Here is an 18,833-nt window from a genome sequence, read left to right on the forward strand (position 1 = left end):
GAACATCTGTCTGCTGATGGACTCATTTCTGAAAACTGGACTTCTTGTGTTGTTCAGACATTGAAGAGTTTTCTTTCTGTTTTTCTTTCTTTCAGCAGATGTTGGTGTGCAGGAGGTTTTAGATGAACATAAGGTCAGTCTGAGGAGGAGATGTGAACGTGTGACTGAAGGAAGTGATGAAACAGGAAGTAGAACCCTCCTCAACACCATCTACACTGAGCTCTACATCACAGAGGGACAGAGTGAAGAGGTTCATACCCAACATGAGGTGAGGCAGCTGGAGACAGCTTCCAAGATGGACGCCCTCCATGACGCTCCAATCAGGTGCCAGGACATCTTTAAAGCCTTACCTGACCAACAGAGACCCGTCAGAGTGGTTCTGACCAACGGCGTGGCTGGTGTTGGAAAAACCTTCTCAGTGCAGAAGTTCACTCTGGACTGGGCAGAGGGCTTGGAGAACCAACATGTCAGTGTGGTGGTTCTGCTTTCATTCAGGGAGCTGAACCTGATCAGAGATGAGCAGTACAGTCTTCTGGAGCTGCTCCATGTTTTCCATCCAACATTACAGAAGGTCTCAGCAGAGAAGCTGGCTGTCTCTCAGCTTTTGTTCATCTTTGACGGCCTGGATGAAAGCAGACTTTCATTGGATTTCACCAACAGGAAGCTGCTGTCTGATGTCACACAGAAGTCATCAGTCAGCCAGCTGCTGACAAACCTCATCCAGGGGAATCTGCTTCCCTCGGCTCTCGTCTGGATAACTTCCCGACCTGCAGCAGCCAATCAGATCCCTCCTACATGTGTTGACAGGCTAACAGAAGTACGAGGCTTCACTGACGCCCAGAAGGAGGAGTACTTCAGGAGGAGATTCAGTGATGAAGAGCTGTCCAGCAGAATCATCTCCCACATGAAGACATCCAGGAGCCTCCACATCATGTGTAGCATCCCAGTCTTCTGCTGGATCACTGCTACAGTTCTGGAGCACATGTTGACTACAGAGCAGAGAGGAGAGCTGCCCAAGACCCTGACTGACATGTACTCACACTTCCTGCTGGTTCAGACAAAGAGGAAGAAGAACAAGTACCACGAGGGACATGAGACGAGTCCACAGGAGCTGACGGAGGCTGACAGGGAAGTTCTTCTGAAGCTGGGGAGGCTGGCGTTTGAACATCTGGAGAAAGGAAACATCATGTTCTACCTTGAAGACCTGGAGCAGTGTGGTCTTGATGTCACGGAGGCCTCGGTGTACTCAGGAGTTTGTACAGAGATCTTCAAAAGAGAGTGTGTGATCTTCCAGAAACCAGTCTACTGCTTTGTTCATCTGAGCATTCAGGAGTTTCTGGCTGCTGTCTACATGTTCCACTGTCACACCAATAGGAAGACAGAGGTGCTGAAGAACTTCCTGGAAAATAATCCAGATGATCCTTACTATTACATTTCATTTTCTGATGATTTGCTTATGAGAGCCATGGAGAAATCCCTCCAGAGTAAAAATGGCCACCTGGACCTGTTTGTCCGCTTCCTTCATGGCCTCTGTCTGGAGTCCAACCAGAGACTCTTAGCAGGTCTGCTGGGTCAGACAGAGATCAGTCCAGAAACCATCCAGAGAGTCGTCAACAACCTGAAGGAGATGAAAAGTGATAAAATCTCTCCTGACAGAAGCATCAACATCTTCCACTGTCTGATGGAGATGAACGACCTCTCAGTACATCAGGAGATCCAAGAGTTCCTGAAGTCAGAGAACAGATCAGAGAGACTCTCTGAGATCCACTGCTCAGCTCTGGCCTTCATGCTGCAGATGTCAGAGGAGGTTCTGGATGAGTTGGACCTGCAGAAGTACAACACATCAGAGCAGGGACGACAGAGACTGATTCCAGCTGTGAGGAACTGCAGAAAGGCTGGGTGAGTCCAGATGTGATCATTAACATCATTGATCAGTGTAGGTTAGTAGTTTAATGTTGAAAATAAAATCAGATTGTAACCACAAAGTGTTTGTGTCCGTACGCTGCAACCTTCCACACCATTCCTTTATTGTACAGACTCAGCAGCAGCTCCATGGGTCCCAAATCCAAGAGTTGAGAACAGATTTGAAGTGTGTCACATCCATGCAGTCACAGCTGTTTCCACCATGTTTCCACTGATATTGATCCTGTTCAGTGACACGTTTCATATCAGTGAATATGTTCTTTAGGACGTCCACTGACATGTTTAAGTGTCCTGCTGGAAATCACTCAAATCATCCATGAAATCCATGAAAAATCCTTTTAGTGTTTCTAACTTCAGCCTCTGTCCTCTCTCTCTCTCCATCCTCCTCACTGCTTCTTTCACTGATAATCACACAAACATCGTATTCAGCTACAAAATAACACAATAACATCATCTGATCATCATTATTATAAGAGCAGGATCCATATTTGATATCAGAGTAACACACTGATGGTTATGTGCAGTCATCATCAGTGACTGTGGGTCAAACAGAAGCTCTGTGATTGGTTGCTGACCTTGGTCACCTGTCCACTCTCACCTGTTTCTGTTTGCTCTCTCTTTGCTGTCTCCATCCTCTCTCTCCTTTCTCTCCCTCTCTGTCTTTGTACGTCACTCAGGTCCAATGGAAACAGTGACATTTACAAACCAATCAAAGACAAACTGATCCATGTCAGGTTATAACAATATTCAAAGTGAATACAGGCTGCTGCTGGACACAGACAGGTAACATCATTTTGACTTGCTGTCACCTGGATCTGGACTCATAAACACTGAAGCCCTGAACAGGAATACAAATCATTTTCTGCCAACTAGCGACACAGCAGCAGATAATGGCTCAGAAAGCTAAAATGAGCCAATCATTTCTGTGTTTAGTTCCCCTGAAATCAGATCTGATATCAGCAGCTCTGAGTTCATCATTATTGTCCAGTGATGAGATTTCTGCTCCGTTTGGTAACAGTCAGCAGGTTTTTCCTGCGTGTGGACGTGAACAGTCGTACCTGACAGCAGGTAGCAAACAGAGATTATCTTTCCAGCTGGAACTCTTCACTGAGCTCAACTCATTCAAATGTTCTGGAGTCAAAACAGGAAACAATCCAAATGTGTGTCTTCACTCTGACTCTGGATCAGATCTCAGTGACAGACTGTGGACATTATGGAAGCCTAAATGTGACACCATCTTCCTCCTTCATCTGCAGATTAAAGCCAAACAAAGATTCTCATTAAAAGTCTGCAGGTCTGAGAGAGACTCAATCACTGTGTCATGTCAAACACAGTAAGAGGAGCTGAAGCACAGATGTGAAGAGCAGATTCATCAGATTATGACCTCACTCTGTTTTGTCTTCATCTACATTCAGTCTGTGTTTATAATGCAGATTTTCTGCTTTTATAATAACACATTTTATATTTTCTATCATCACAGACTGACTCACTGTGGACTCTCAGAGGCTCACTGTGAAGTTGTGGCCTCAGCTCTGAAGTCCAACCCCTCCCATCTGACAGAGCTGGACATGAGCGAGAACAAGCTTCCGGGTTCAGGAGTGAAGCTTCTGTGTGCTGGACTGGAGAGTCCAAACTGTCGACTGGAGACTCTGAGGTGAGTTCACTGACTGCGGCTGTTGTTGTTTTTCTATATTTCAGGTCTTTGATGGATGTTTGAAACTTTCTTTAGTTCCTTTTTTTTTTTTTTGCCTGTCCCATTTGGTTCTTTATCCGTCAGAATTGTTGTCTGAAGACCAACAAGGAGACACAATGGATTTACTTTGCCAAATGGATCATCGTGGCATTGCCGTATTGGTCCATTTGATCGACCTTTGTTTTTATTATTTATTTTATTTTCAGTTGTTACAGACGGGACAGACATGAGTGAGGGACAGGAAAGGGAGAAAGAAAGAGGAAGGAAAAGAAAAACAGAAGGGGAGAGGGACAGTGAGAAAGGGGTGGGGGGTGGGGGGGTGGAAATCTCCTGGATCACCTGTTGAGAGAAAAAGAAGAGAAAACAAGCAAAAAAAACAGCAACATACTAAACACAACACCATCACGTTAATCTAGTGTAAACAGCAGTAAATACTAAATATTGAATGTTGTTGTGCAGCAAGCAGGACCGACAGCGCACAATGTGCTTGGAAATAGCACCAATAGAGGTGTAGTTTATGTCTATGAACAGTGAACACCCGTGTGCACACCTGTGTGGCTCAGCATGCTTGTATTCAAAAGGTTTCTTCATGTAATGGTCTGCTAGAGGATGTAAAGAGCCATAGCCCCGCCCCCCAGGGCATGAAGCAGGCATGGAGGAGATCCAGGCCCCAGACATCCAGAGGCCCCAGAGTGCGAGAGCCCAAGGAGGACCACCGGAGGGGCATCCGTGCCATCCTCCTGGAACTTTCTTTAGTTCCTAAATGTTCAGGATGTGTCTGAAGACAAATGTGAAGAAGTTTGAGTGCTTTCAGAAATGTTGAGTCTTTCCAAACGACTGAACAACAGTTTTTTCTTTTGGCTCCAAACAGAAGTGACAGACTTGAGCAGGGTTCATTTAAAGGCTGACAGAAGTGGAGTGGTGACGGGGAGATGTTTGACAGGACAGTGTTTCAGCCTCCACAGGTTCATGTTGTGCTCCATCAGTCAGTGAAGATGAAGTCAGTGCTGATGAGGCTGTAGAGTGTGTGAGGGGTGTGAATGAGGATGATGACGATCTGATGATAGCAGATAAAAACAGGCTGCAGAGACTTTGAGCCATACAGGGCACACAGTGTGTGTACAGAACAGCTGAAATCATTATGGAGGCCTCACTGGGATATGGAAGCATCACAGTACAGCTTCAGTGAAGCTTTAAAGTCTCTGATATGAGATGAGAAATGAAGCAGCCAGAGCTTTTTCATGAGTGGAAATCCACTGTGACTGTGAGCTGCTGCTACAGCCTCCAGATTAGCCAGCAGCTCATCCTGCTCAACATTTCCTCACCAACTTTAATGGAAGTGTGATGTTTTCAGCTGGAGTGATGGTCAGGGTGGCCTCCCTCTCCTCTTCTTCTCCTCTTCCTCTTTCATTTGTAAAGCCACTTCTGCTGCTTTCATTCATTTGGAAGTCCTGTAGCTGAGTTTGGGAGAGACTAACAGCCTCGGCAGCAGAGGGGAGAAAGGCTGTAACACCACCACTTTACTCTGTTCTACCTGTCACATCATTTTATCAGGAAACAAATATGCTCATGTTTTTACTATGTTTGTCTTGAAGATGTAAGAAGATCACATGGTGCTTTTTATTATTGTGTTGGTTTGTTTCCTGTCTCTTGGATGGAGCCCAGCTGTGCGTGGCCCCTGGGCCTGTGGTCAGAGTGTGTGCTGGATAATCCGGCCCAGGATGAGGCCAAACTGACATGGGATGAAATGTCTGTCACATAATTGAGCTTAGTGTTGTTTCATTTCTGCACAATTTAAAACCAACCAAAACTTTGCTCTGTCTTTTCTGTGTTATACTGTAGACTTTCTTTGATACTGTGTCCAAAAGGAGCAGCTTTTACTTTGAAGGGGAGCCGTCAGTTTCCTCTTCAGGTTGGATGATGGAAGCAAATGAGTGTGTGATGTTCTTTCAGTGTTGCACTTTGTAGACGCTCCCTGAGCACTGGTCTCACAGCCAGCTGCACATAGAGACCAGTGTTGTTAGTCCAGGTCAGAAGATGACTTGTTGGAATGAAAATGAGCTTGTAGTTTGTCTGCTTTAATAATGTGACTGGAAAAAGGTGTTGGACTTCAAATATGTCCGTTTCTGTCACACTTCACCTTTAAAAGTGAAGCCATGTGGTTCCTGGAAGGAAAAACACGACTTTTTCAAGTCTTTGTCCTGTTTTTATGAGAAATGTACGACTTTAATGTGAAACATTCAGAGTTTTTTCTCTTGTTGTGTTTGTTTGAAGCTGCTTCCTGTTGGCTTCAGCTGTTTGGAGTTTCCATTTTCTAAACTTCTACATTCTGAACCTTCTTCAGCTCTGAACAGATGATGAAACACTGAATGATTTCAAGCTCTTTGTCTAATAAACTTACATCTTTCTTTATACAGATTGCAGAGCTGTGGTTTGTCAGATATTGGCCTTGATTATCTGGCAGCAGCGCTGAAGTCCAACCCCTCGTATCCCACAGAGGTGGACCTGAGTGGAACCTACAGCAACCTGAAGGATCCAGGAGTGAAGCAGCTGTGTGGTTTCCTGGAGAGTCCACGTTGTCGATTTGAAACTCTGAGGTCAGTCAGCATGTTTTAGTTGTGCTGAGATGAATATGATTGTTGTGCTGACTCTAAACTGCAGACATCAGGCTGATATTATACTGATCCACACTGAGGATCTTCATGGTAAAGTCTGTTTTCTTCTTCTCTGGTTTAGTCCATTGACTGCAGCAGAACAATGTTCACATTTCAAACAGTGATACTCAACGTATGGCCCGCGGCCCACACGCGGCCTGCCCACCTTTCCTGATTCAGAGAGAGGGGACCCTGATTAACTGTGTAGCTTCTTCCTCACAGTTCTAAGTATCAGACACAACAATGAATCATCCACAGCTGACTGTCTTTAGCAGGTCAAAGGTCACGGCACACAGCAGACAGTGGGAAATATTCTAACTCTGATCATTTATCAGCACATATCCATATGTATAAAAACAAAGCTGACACTGTGAGACCTGATCAGAGGTGTGATCATCACAGCAGAGGCCTTTGTGTCAAAGTCACTGAGGATCAAACAGAAACACATGAAGCAGGTTTTCCTGTTCTGGCTTTTTATAGCAGATAACCTTCAAAATCTTCTGCAGTCCATGAAAAACTGAAGCAAACCATGAAGCAACATGTGAACATGAGCTGATGCTGCTGAAGTGAAGCAAAGTTACAGAGGTTTGATTACAGACACAGCTGAGAGTTTGTAATCTGTCATCATTTTAAAAGGTTTAAATTTCTTCAGTATTGAACAGCAGAAATGAGGCTTTGTTTTCAGAGGCTGACAGCAGTGAACACAACAGCAGACTGGTGCGTAATAAGCAGTGAATCATGCAGGAAACAGATTTCTGAAGGTAAACTGTTCTTGAAGCACACTGAGAGAGAGAGAGAGCTGTGCAGGAAGTAAAGGTCAAAGTCAGAGAGAATTCATGACGATGTTCATCAAACGTGAAGCAGAGTTTGGATCTTCTTCTGCTGCTGCTTCACTCAGTTTTGGTTGGAGACAGATGAAACCTGCAGCTTCAGGATCTGTGAGCTGTCCACTGTCAGCCCCGACGGCGTGTCCGTGTACGTGCCGTCGAGTGAACGATCCACGCTCTGTGTTTCCATCTTTGTGTGTTTAGCTGCTCTCATTTACTGTTTTATCTGTTTGCTTGTTGTTGAAATACTTTTGGGAGCTTTAAGCTGAGATTCTGGCAAAATACATTAATATTAAACATCGATTCAGGATTGAATGAATCAACATCGTTTTATTCAAATTAAAACCATTTAAATGGGAACATGAATTTTTTACAGCCGCCTCTAATGCTGGGTAATGTCAGCTGGTCCATGTGCAGCTGGCTGTGAGGCTCAGGGAGCGTCTACAAAGTGCAACACTGATAGAACATCATCCATAAATATTGAGTAATAACTGGACTCTCATACAGCGAGACTCAAATGCCTTTAAACATCAGCTTATCCTGCTGATCCAAGTCCAACACTGAGTTTGTAAAAACATGTTTGTCAATCATTTTGTTTGGTTTCTGAGGAAAAAGATTCAATAACTTGCTGCTAATACACAACATTTCATCATATTTCCTCATAACCCTCTTTTGTCTGACCATTTGATCCCATTTGAATTTGCAATAAAGGATCCACAGAGTTTGGTGACAATGATGACAGTAGATGTTTGTGTGAAAGTGCTGGAAGCAAATGAGTGTGTGATGTTCTTTCAGTGTTGCACTTTGTAGACGCTCCCTGAGCACTGGTCTCACAGCCAGCTGCACATAGAGACCAGTGTTGTTAGTCCAGGTCAGAAGATGACTTGTTGGAATGAAAATGAGCTTGTAGTTTGTCTGCTTTAATAATGTGACTGGAAAAAGGTGTTGGACTTCAAATATGTCCGTTTCTGTCACACTTCACCTTTAAAAGTGAAGCCATGTGGTTCCTGGAAGGAAAAACACGACTTTTTCAAGTCTTTGTCCTGTTTTTATGAGAAATGTACGACTTTAATGTGAAACATTCAGAGTTTTTTCTCTTGTTGTGTTTGTTTGAAGCTGCTTCCTGTTGGCTTCAGCTGTTTGGAGTTTCCATTTTCTAAACTTCTACATTCTGAACCTTCTTCAGCTCTGAACAGATGATGAAACACTGAATGATTTCAAGCTCTTTGTCTAATAAACTTACATCTTTCTTTATACAGATTGCAGAGCTGTGGTTTGTCAGATATTGGCCTTGATTATCTGGCAGCAGCGCTGAAGTCCAACCCCTCGTATCCCACAGAGGTGGACCTGAGTGGAACCTACAGCAACCTGAAGGATCCAGGAGTGAAGCAGCTGTGTGGTTTCCTGGAGAGTCCACGTTGTCGATTTGAAACTCTGAGGTCAGTCAGCATGTTTTAGTTGTGCTGAGATGAATATGATTGTTGTGCTGACTCTAAACTGCAGACATCAGGCTGATATTATACTGATCCACACTGAGGATCTTCATGGTAAAGTCTGTTTTCTTCTTCTCTGGTTTAGTCCATTGACTGCAGCAGAACAATGTTCACATTTCAAACAGTGAGACTCAACGTATGGCCCGCGGCCCACACGCGGCCTGCCCACCTTTCCTGATTCAGAGAGAGGGGACCCTGATTAACTGTGTAGCTTCTTCCTCACAGTTCTAAGTATCAGACACAACAATGAATCATCCACAGCTGACTGTCTTTAGCAGGTCAAAGGTCACGGCACACAGCAGACAGTGGGAAATATTCTAACTCTGATCATTTATCAGCACATATCCATATGTATAAAAACAAAGCTGACACTGTGAGACCTGATCAGAGGTGTGATCATCACAGCAGAGGCCTTTGTGTCAAAGTCACTGAGGATCAAACAGAAACACATGAAGCAGGTTTTCCTGTTCTGGCTTTTTATAGCAGATAACCTTCAAAATCTTCTGCAGTCGATGAAAAACTGAAGCAAACCATGAATCAACATGTGAACATGAGCTGATGCTGCTGAAGTGAAGCAAAGTTACAGAGGTTTGATTACAGACACAGCTGAGAGTTTGTAATCTGTCATCATTTTAAAAGGTTTAAATTTCTTCAGTATTGAACAGCAGAAATGAGGCTTTGTTTTCGGAGGCTGACAGCAGTGAACACAACAGCAGACTGGTGCGTAATAAGCAGTGAATCATGCAGGAAACAGATTTCTGAAGGTAAACTGTTCTTGAAGCACACTGAGAGAGAGAGAGAGCTGTGCAGGAAGTAAAGGTCAAAGTCAGAGAGAATTCATGACGATGTTCATCAAACGTAAAGCAGAGTTTGGATCTTCTTCTGCTGCTGCTTCACTCAGTTTTGGTTGGAGACAGATGAAACCTGCAGCTTCAGGATCTGTGAGCTGTCCACTGTCAGCCCCGACGGCGTGTCCGTGTACGTGCCGTCGAGTGAACGATCCACGCTCTGTGTTTCCATCTTTGTGTGTTTAGCTGCTCTCATTTACTGTTTTATCTGTTTGCTTGTTGTTGAAATACTTTTGGGAGCTTTAAGCTGAGATTCTGGCAAAATACATTAATATTAAACATCGATTCAGGATTGAATGAATCAACATCGCTTTATTCAAATTAAAACCATTTAAATGGGAACATGAATTTTTTACAGCCGCCTCTAATGCTGGGTAATGTCAGCTGGTCCATGTGCAGCTGGCTGTGAGGCTCAGGGAGCGTCTACAAAGTGCAACACTGAAAGAACATCATCCATAAATATTGAGTAAGAACTGGACTCTCATACAGCGAGACTCAAATGCCTTTAAACATCAGCTTATCCTGCTGATCCAAGTCCAACACTGAGTTTGTAAAAACATGTTTGTCAATCATTTTGTTTGGCTTCTGAGGAAAATGAGTCAATAACTTGCTGCTAATACACAACATTTCATCATATTTCCTCATAACCCTCTTTTGTCTGACCATTTGATCCCATTTGAATTTGCAATAAAGGATCCACAGAGTTTGGTGACAATGATGACAGTAGATGTTTGTGTGAAAGTGCTGGAAGCAAATGAGTGTGTGATGTTCTTTCAGTGTTGCACTTTGTAGACGCTCCCTGAGCACTGGTCTCACAGCCAGCTGCACATAGAGACCAGTGTTGTTAGTCCAGGTCAGAAGATGACTTGTTGGAATGAAAATGAGCTTGTAGTTTGTCTGCTTTAATAATGTGACTGGAAAAAGGTGTTGGACTTCAAATATGTCCATTTCTGTCACACTTCACCTTTAAAAGTGAAGCCATGTGGTTCCTGGAAGGAAAAACACGACTTTTTCAAGTCTTTGTCCTGTTTTTATGAGAAATGTACGACTTTAATGTGAAACATTCAGAGTTTTTTCTCTTGTTGTGTTTGTTTGAAGCTGCTTCCTGTTGGCTTCAGCTGTTTGGAGTTTCCATTTTCTAAACTTCTACATTCTGAACCTTCTTCAGCTCTGAACAGATGATGAAACACTGAATGATTTCAAGCACTTTGTCTAATAAACTTACATCTTTCATTCTTTATACAGATTGGTGAGCTGTGGTTTGTCAAAGATCAGCTGTGATTATCTGGCAGCAGCACTGAAGTCCAACCCCTCCCATCTGAGAGAGCTGGACCTGAGCTCCAACAACAACCTGAAGGATCCAGGAGTGAAGCATCTGTGTGGTTTCCTGAAGAGTCCACGTTGTCGATTTGAAACTCTGAGGTCAGTCAGCATGTTTTAGTTGTGCTGAGATGAATATGATTGTTGTGCTGACTCTAAACTGCAGACATCAGGCTGATATTATACTGATCCACACTGAGGATCTTCATGGTAAAGTCTGTTTTCTTCTTCTCTGGTTTAGTCCATTGACTGCAGCAGAACAATGTTCACATTTCAAACAGTGAGACTCAACGTATGGCCCGTGGCCCACACGCGGCCTGCCCACCTTTCCTGATTCAGAGAGAGGGGACCCTGATTAACTGTGTAGCTTCTTCCTCACAGTTCTAAGTATCAGACACAACAATGAATCATCCACAGCTGACTGTCTTTAGCAGGTCAAAGGTCACGGCACACAGCAGACAGTGGGAAATATTCTAACTCTGATCATTTATCAGCACATATCCATATGTATAAAAACAAAGCTGACACTGTGAGACCTGATCAGAGGTGTGATCATCACAGCAGAGGCCTTTGTGTCAAAGTCACTGAGGATCAAACAGAAACACATGAAGCAGGTTTTCCTCTTCTGGCTTTTTATAGCAGATAACCTTCAAAATCTTCTGCAGTCGATGAAAAACTGAAGCAAACCATGAATCAACATGTGAACATGAGCTGATGCTGCTGAAGTGAAGCAAAGTTACAGAGGTTTGATTACAGACACAGCTGAGAGTTTGTAATCTGTCATCATTTTAAAAGGTTTAAATTTCTTCAGTATTGAACAGCAGAAATGAGGCTTTGTTTTCAGAGGCTGACAGCAGTGAACACAACAGCAGACTGGTGCGTAATAAGCAGTGAATCATGCAGGAAACAGATTTCTGAAGGTAAACTGTTCTTGAAGCACACTGAGAGAGAGAGAGAGCTGTGCAGGAAGTAAAGGTCAAAGTCAGAGAGAATTCATGACGATGTTCATCAAACGTGAAGCAGAGTTTGGATCTTCTTTTGCTGCTGCTTCACTCAGTTTTGGTTGGAGACAGATGAAACCTGCAGCTTCAGGATCTGTGAGCTGTCCACTGTCAGCCCCGACGGCGTGTCCGTGTACGTGCCGTCGAGTGAACGATCCACGCTCTGTGTTTCCATCTTTGTGTGTTTAGCTGCTCTCATTTACTGTTTTATCTGTTTGCTTGTTGTTGAAATACTTTTGGGAGCTTTAAGCTGAGATTCTGGCAAAATACATTAATATTAAACATCGATTCAGGATTGAATGAATCAACATCGTTTTATTCAAATTAAAACCATTTAAATGGGAACATGAATTTTTTACAGCCGCCTCTAATGCTGGGTAATGTCAGCTGGTCCATGTGCAGCTGGCTGTGAGGCTCAGGGAGCGTCTACAAAGTGCAACACTGAAAGAACATCATCCATAAATATTGAGTAATAACTGGACTCTCATACAGCGAGACTCAAATGCCTTTAAACATCAGCTTATCCTGCTGATCCAAGTCCAACACTGAGTTTGTAAAAACATGTTTGTCAATCATTTTGTTTGGTTTCTGAGGAAAAAGATTCAATAAGTTGCTGCTAATACACAACATTTCATCATATTTCCTCATAACCCTCTTTTGTCTGACCATTTGATCCCATTTGAATTTGCAATAAAGGATCCACAGAGTTTGGTGACAATGATGACAGTAGATGTTTGTGTGAAAGTGCTGGAAGCAAATGAGTGTGTGATGTTCTTTCAGTGTTGCACTTTGTAGACGCTCCCTGAGCACTGGTCTCACAGCCAGCTGCACATAGAGACCAGTGTTGTTAGTCCAGGTCAGAAGATGACTTGTTGGAATGAAAATGAGCTTGTAGTTTGTCTGCTTTAATAATGTGACTGGAAAAAGGTGTTGGACTTCAAATATGTCCATTTCTGTCACACTTCACCTTTAAAAGTGAAGCCATGTGGTTCCTGGAAGGAAAAACACGACTTCTTCAAGGCTTTGTCCTGTTTTTATGAGAAATGTACGACTTTAATGTGAAACATTCAGAGTTTTTTCTCTTGTTGTGTTTGTTTGAAGCTGCTTCCTGTTGGCTTCAGCTGTTTGGAGTTTCCATTTTCTAAACTTCTACATTCTGAAGCTTCTTCAGCTCTGAACAGATGATGAAACACTGAATGCTTTCAAGCACTTTGTCTAATAAACTTACATCTTTCATTCTTTATACAGATTGGTGAGCTGTGGTTTGTCAAAGATCAGCTGTTATTATCTGGCAGCAGCACTGAAGTCCAACCCCTCCCATCTGAGAGAGCTGGACCTGAGCTCCAACAACAACCTGAAGGATCCAGGAGTGAAGCATCTGTGTGGTTTCCTGAAGAGTCCACGTTGTCGATTTGAAACTCTGAGGTCAGTCAGCATGTTTTAGTTGTGCTGAGATGAATATGATTGTTGTGCTGACTCTAAACTGCAGACATCAGGCTGATATTATACTGATCCACACTGAGGATCTTCATGGTAAAGTCTGTTTTCTTCTTCTCTGGTTTAGTCCATTGACTGCAGCAGAACAATGTTCACATTTCAAACAGTGAGACTCAACGTATGGCCCGTGGCCCACACGCGGCCTGCCCACCTTTCCTGATTCAGAGAGAGGGGACCCTGATTAACTGTGTAGCTTCTTCCTCACAGTTCTAAGTATCAGACACAACAATGAATCATCCACAGCTGACTGTCTTTAGCAGGTCAAAGGTCACGGCACACAGCAGACAGTGGGAAATATTCTAACTCTGATCATTTATCAGCACATATCCATATGTATAAAAACAAAGCTGACACTGTGAGACCTGATCAGAGGTGTGATCATCACAGCAGAGGCCTTTGTGTCAAAGTCACTGAGGATCAAACAGAAACACATGAAGCAGATTTTCCTCTTCTGGCTTTTTATAGCAGATAACCTTCAAAATCTTCTGCAGTCGATGAAAAACTGAAGCAAACCATGAATCAACATGTGAACATGAGCTGATGCTGCTGAAGTGAAGCAAAGTTACAGAGGTTTGATTACAGACACAGCTGAGAGTTTGTAATCTGTCATCATTTTAAAAGGTTTAAATTTCTTCAGTATTGAACAGCAGAAATGAGGCTTTGTTTTCGGAGGCTGACAGCAGTGAACACAACAGCAGACTGGTGCGTAATAAGCAGTGAATCATGCAGGAAACAGATTTCTGAAGGTAAACTGTTCTTGAAGCACACTGAGAGAGAGAGAGAGCTGTGCAGGAAGTAAAGGTCAAAGTCAGAGAGAATTCATGACGATGTTCATCAAACGTAAAGCAGAGTTTGGATCTTCTTCTGCTGCTGCTTCACTCAGTTTTGGTTGGAGACAGATGAAACCTGCAGCTTCAGGATCTGTGAGCTGTCCACTGTCAGCCCCGACGGCGTGTCCGTGTACGTGCCGTCGAGTGAACGATCCACGCTCTGTGTTTCCATCTTTGTGTGTTTAGCTGCTCTCATTTACTGTTTTATCTGTTTGCTTGTTGTTGAAATACTTTTGGGAGCTTTAAGCTGAGATTCTGGCAAAATACATTAATATTAAACATCGATTCAGGATTGAATGAATCAACATCGCTTTATTCAAATTAAAACCATTTAAATGGGAACATGAATTTTTTACAGCCGCCTCTAATGCTGGGTAATGTCAGCTGGTCCATGTGCAGCTGGCTGTGAGGCTCAGGGAGCGTCTACAAAGTGCAACACTGATAGAACATCATCCATAAATATTGAGTAATAACTGGACTCTCATACAGCGAGACTCAAATGCCTTTAAACATCAGCTTATCCTGCTGATCCAAGTCCAACACTGAGTTTGTAAAAACATGTTTGTCAATCATTTTGTTTGGTTTCTGAGGAAAAAGATTCAATAAGTTGCTGCTAATACACAACATTTCATCATATTTCCTCATAACCCTCTTTTGTCTGACCATTTGATCCCATTTGAATTTGCAATAAAGGATCCACAGAGTTTGGTGACAATAATGACAGTAGATGTTTGTGTGAAAGTGCTGGAAGGAAATGAGTGTGTGATGTTCTTTCAGTGTTGCACTTTGTAGACGCTCCCTGAGCACTGGTCTCACAGCCAGCTGCACATAGAGACCAGTGTTGTTAGTCCAGGTCAGAAGATGACTTGTTGGAATGAAAATGAGCTTGTAGTTTGTCTGCTTTAATAATGTGACTGGAAAAAGGTGTTGGACTTCAAATATGTCCGTTTCTGTCACACTTCACCTTTAAAAGTGAAGCCATGTGGTTCCTGGAAGGAAAAACACGACTTTTTCAAGTCTTTGTCCTGTTTTTATGAGAAATGTACGACTTTAATGTGAAACATTCAGAGTTTTTTCTCTTGTTGTGTTTGTTTGAAGCTGCTTCCTGTTGGCTTCAGCTGTTTGGAGTTTCCATTTTCTAAACTTCTACATTCTGAAGCTTCTTCAGCTCTGAACAGATGATGAAACACTGAATGCTTTCAAGCTCTTTGTCTAATAAACTTACATCTTTCATTCTTTATACAGATTGAAGGGCTGTGATTTGTCAGAGATCAGCTGTTATTATCTGGCAGCAGCACTGAAGTCCAACCCCTCCCATCTGAGAGAGCTGGACCTGAGCTCCAACAACAACCTGCAGGATCCAGGAGTGAAGCATCTGTGTGGTTTCCTGGAGAGTCCACGTTGTCGATTTGAAACTCTGAGGTCAGTCAGCATGTTTTAGTTGTGCTGAGATGAATATGATTGTTGTGCTGACTCTAAACTGCAGACATCAGGCTGATATTATACTGATCCACACTGAGGATCTTCATGGTAAAGTCTGTTTTCTTCTTCTCTGGTTTAGTCCATTGACTGCAGCAGAACAATGTTCACATTTCAAACAGTGAGACTCAACGTATGGCCCGCGGCCCACACGCGGCCTGCCCACCTTTCCTGATTCAGAGAGAGGGGACCCTGATTAACTGTGTAGCTTCTTCCTCACAGTTCTAAGTATCAGACACAACAATGAATCATCCACAGCTGACTGTCTTTAGCAGGTCAAAGGTCACGGCACACAGCAGACAGTGGGAAATATTCTAACTCTGATCATTTATCAGCACATATCCATATGTATAAAAACAAAGCTGACACTGTGAGACCTGATCAGAGGTGTGATCATCACAGCAGAGGCCTTTGTGTCAAAGTCACTGAGGATCAAACAGAAACACATGAAGCAGGTTTTCCTGTTCTGGCTTTTTATAGCAGATAACCTTCAAAATCTTCTGCAGTCGATGAAAAACTGAAGCAAACCATGAATCAACATGTGAACATGAGCTGATGCTGCTGAAGTGAAGCAAAGTTACAGAGGTTTGATTACAGACACAGCTGAGAGTTTGTAATCTGTCATCATTTTAATAATGTGACTGGAAAAAGGTGTTGGACTTCAAATATGTCCGTTTCTGTCACACTTCACCTTTAAAAGTGAAGCCATGTGGTTCCTGGAAGGAAAAACACGACTTTTTCAAGTCTTTGTCCTGTTTTTATGAGAAATGTACGACTTTAATGTGAAACATTCAGAGTTTTTTCTCTTGTTGTGTTTGTTTGAAGCTGCTTCCTGTTGGCTTCAGCTGTTTGGAGTTTCCATTTTCTAAACTTCTACATTCTGAACCTTCTTCAGCTCTGAACAGATGATGAAACACTGAATGCTTTCAAGCTCTTTGTCTAATAAACTTACATCTTTCATTCTTTATACAGATTGGTGAGCTGTGGTTTGTCAGAGATCAGCTGTGATTATCTGGCAGCAGCACTGAAGTCCAACCCCTCCCATCTGAGAGAGCTGGACCTGAGCTCCAACAACAAGCTGCAGGATCCAGGAGTGAAGCATCTGTGTGGTTTCCTGGAGAGTCCACGTTGTCGATTTGAAACTCTGAGGTCAGTCAGCATGTTTTAGTTGTGCTGAGATGAATATGATTGTTGTGCTGACTCTAAACTGCAGACATCAGGCTGATATTATACTGATCCACACTGAGGATTTTCATGGTAAAGTCTGTTTTCTTCTTCTCTGGTTTAGTCCATTGACTGCAGCAGAACAATGTTCACATTTCAAACCTTCAAAGAAGAAGAAAAATCCTCCACTGGATAATTCACTGTGAAACTCTCCAACTCTTCATTCCACCTTAAAGTCTGTGTGACACTGAAATCCAAAGCAAAATGTGCGTTTGCTTTACAGACAGCAGTCCAACACAAACATACACACATCATCCAAAACACAGTCCAACATCCAAATCTCCTCCACTGCCAGCATGAATGATGGGAAAGAGAAGGAGGAACACTCTGACATTCAGGGTTAGAATGAGTTTCATGAAGCAGACTGTGAAGATCAAAGCTGCATTAGAAAGCTTACATGAATGAATGAGTGGACAGAAGTGGACAGAGATCATCTGAAGCACTTCAAAGGCTTTAAATCAGCACATTTCTCTTTATTCTTTATCAACTCTGTTAGTTTCTCTCAGTTTTCTGTGGAATGAAGCTAACAGCAGGCTAATAAGATGCTGACCAATAGGTTTCTATTAAAGGTTGTAATCTGTATATGAAAAAGTGCTTTGGCTCAGCAGGGATCAGCTTACAGGTAGAATACAGCTGCTGGATGGGATTAGCATGTCATAGCTATCTACCAAACTGCTAACTGGGGGATTTCAGGCCATCTATGGATCATTTTTGCTAACTGTTTATTCAGCTTAGGCTCACAGGGCTGCAGCCTGTGCCCTAGCTGTCATAGGGCAAGAGGCGTGGTCCACCTGCACAGGTGAGCAGTCCATCACAGGGCCAACAGAGAGACAGAGAAGCACTCTCTCACATCCACACCTACAGCCAATGTAGAAGCACCAATGAACCTAAGCAGCATTTCATTGGACTGTGGGAGAACATCCAACCTCCACAGAAAGGCCCAGCTGACCAACAAGCTTCAACCTACAACCTTCTTGCTCTAAGGCACTAGTGCGAACCACTTTTGCCCATTTCAGCCCAAATCCTGCATCTTCCTGTTTCTGACTCCAGGCCAGCTCCACTAACACTTTCTCATCAGACACTGCCACCTAGTGGAGGAAGTCTTAGTTCCATTTGAAGCTTCAGATTACAGTTAGTTCCTTTACAAAGAGGTGGAGGTGGTGGGGCCACAGCACCATCATCACTGAGTGCCAGAGGACACTTAACCTTTGTTTCCATATGCTGGGAACTTCCTGTTGTTCCAAGGAGGACTGGAAAATGTTCCTCACAGCACACTTCAATCATTTCCCTCCCACAGCATCAGGACCAGGGCTTTTTCTCTCTTTGGTCCCACTAAGAGATTTCCACACAAACACCTCATCAGTGGGACTCTCAGAGCTACCAGCCCTTTGCTACAATCACAAAGCTCTTCATTGAAATCAATGATATCAAAGCTGGAATCAAATGAGTCCAAGTCTTCTGCTGATTCAGCATCACATTCATCTTTGCTCCTTGTTCTGCATCCCCACCATGGACTTCATTCCTTTCCAAGCCAGCCTTGAGTGTCCTTTAATCAGCTCATCCTCTGCTTTACTTTTACACCTGATTTTAGCTGCTTTATCTCTCTTTCAACAGGTTTCTGTGCCTCAATCTTTTTCTTCTCTCCCTCATAACAAGACAGCTTCTTCTGCCTGAGAACATGTTGGAGTGATTTACTAATCCAGGGCTGCTTATTGGGGAAAATACTTCCTGTTTCCAAAGTAATCCCCATTTTTCCCAGAAAGAAATGTCAGTAGAAATCGATGATCTAAGTGAGAACATGAGCCTTTAAAAAGTCCCAGTGGGTGCAGTCAGAGCAGTCCCTCAGTCCCAGTATAGAGTCTTTGGTCCAGACTGGAACAACTGTGTGCCCAGTTTGAGCTCTCTTCAGTGCTGTGACCTGACAGACCCAGAGGGGCCATCACATCACATTTAGAAGCTCCCCTGATGGAGCCACAACACATGTCCAACACTTAGTCTGTCTTGTTGGACCAACTGGAAGAAATGATTCAAGGACTTAGTCACA

The 18,833-nt window shown here is 43.1% G+C and overlaps 1 protein-coding gene across 13 annotated transcripts in view; it reads left to right on the top strand.

Annotated features, from left to right (window-relative positions):
* Positions 1–18,833, top strand: part of LOC112431392 (NACHT, LRR and PYD domains-containing protein 12-like) — a 43,102-nt gene that overhangs the window by 22,594 nt on the left and 1,675 nt on the right. For 6 of the 13 annotated variants that reach the window (XM_076882828.1, XM_076882827.1, XM_076882832.1 and 3 more), the window contains 8 exons: positions 96–1,899; positions 3,404–3,577; positions 6,034–6,213; positions 8,357–8,536; positions 10,684–10,860; positions 13,008–13,184; positions 15,332–15,508; positions 16,538–16,714. In XM_076882828.1, coding sequence (XP_076738943.1) covers positions 96–1,899; positions 3,404–3,577; positions 6,034–6,213; positions 8,357–8,536; positions 10,684–10,860; positions 13,008–13,184; positions 15,332–15,508; positions 16,538–16,714 — 3,046 coding nt within the window. Of the gene's footprint in view, positions 1–95; positions 1,900–2,600; positions 2,876–3,403; positions 3,578–6,033; positions 6,214–8,356; positions 8,537–8,675; positions 9,944–10,683; positions 10,861–13,007; positions 13,185–15,331; positions 15,509–16,537; positions 16,715–16,853 lie in introns of those variants that run through there. The other 7 variants (XM_076882831.1, XM_076882826.1, XM_076882833.1 and 4 more) reach the window with 7 other exon arrangements.

This window comes from Maylandia zebra, linkage group LG4 (assembly GCF_041146795.1).
Source record: "Maylandia zebra isolate NMK-2024a linkage group LG4, Mzebra_GT3a, whole genome shotgun sequence".
Classification (NCBI taxonomy): domain Eukaryota; kingdom Metazoa; phylum Chordata; class Actinopteri; order Cichliformes; family Cichlidae; genus Maylandia; species Maylandia zebra.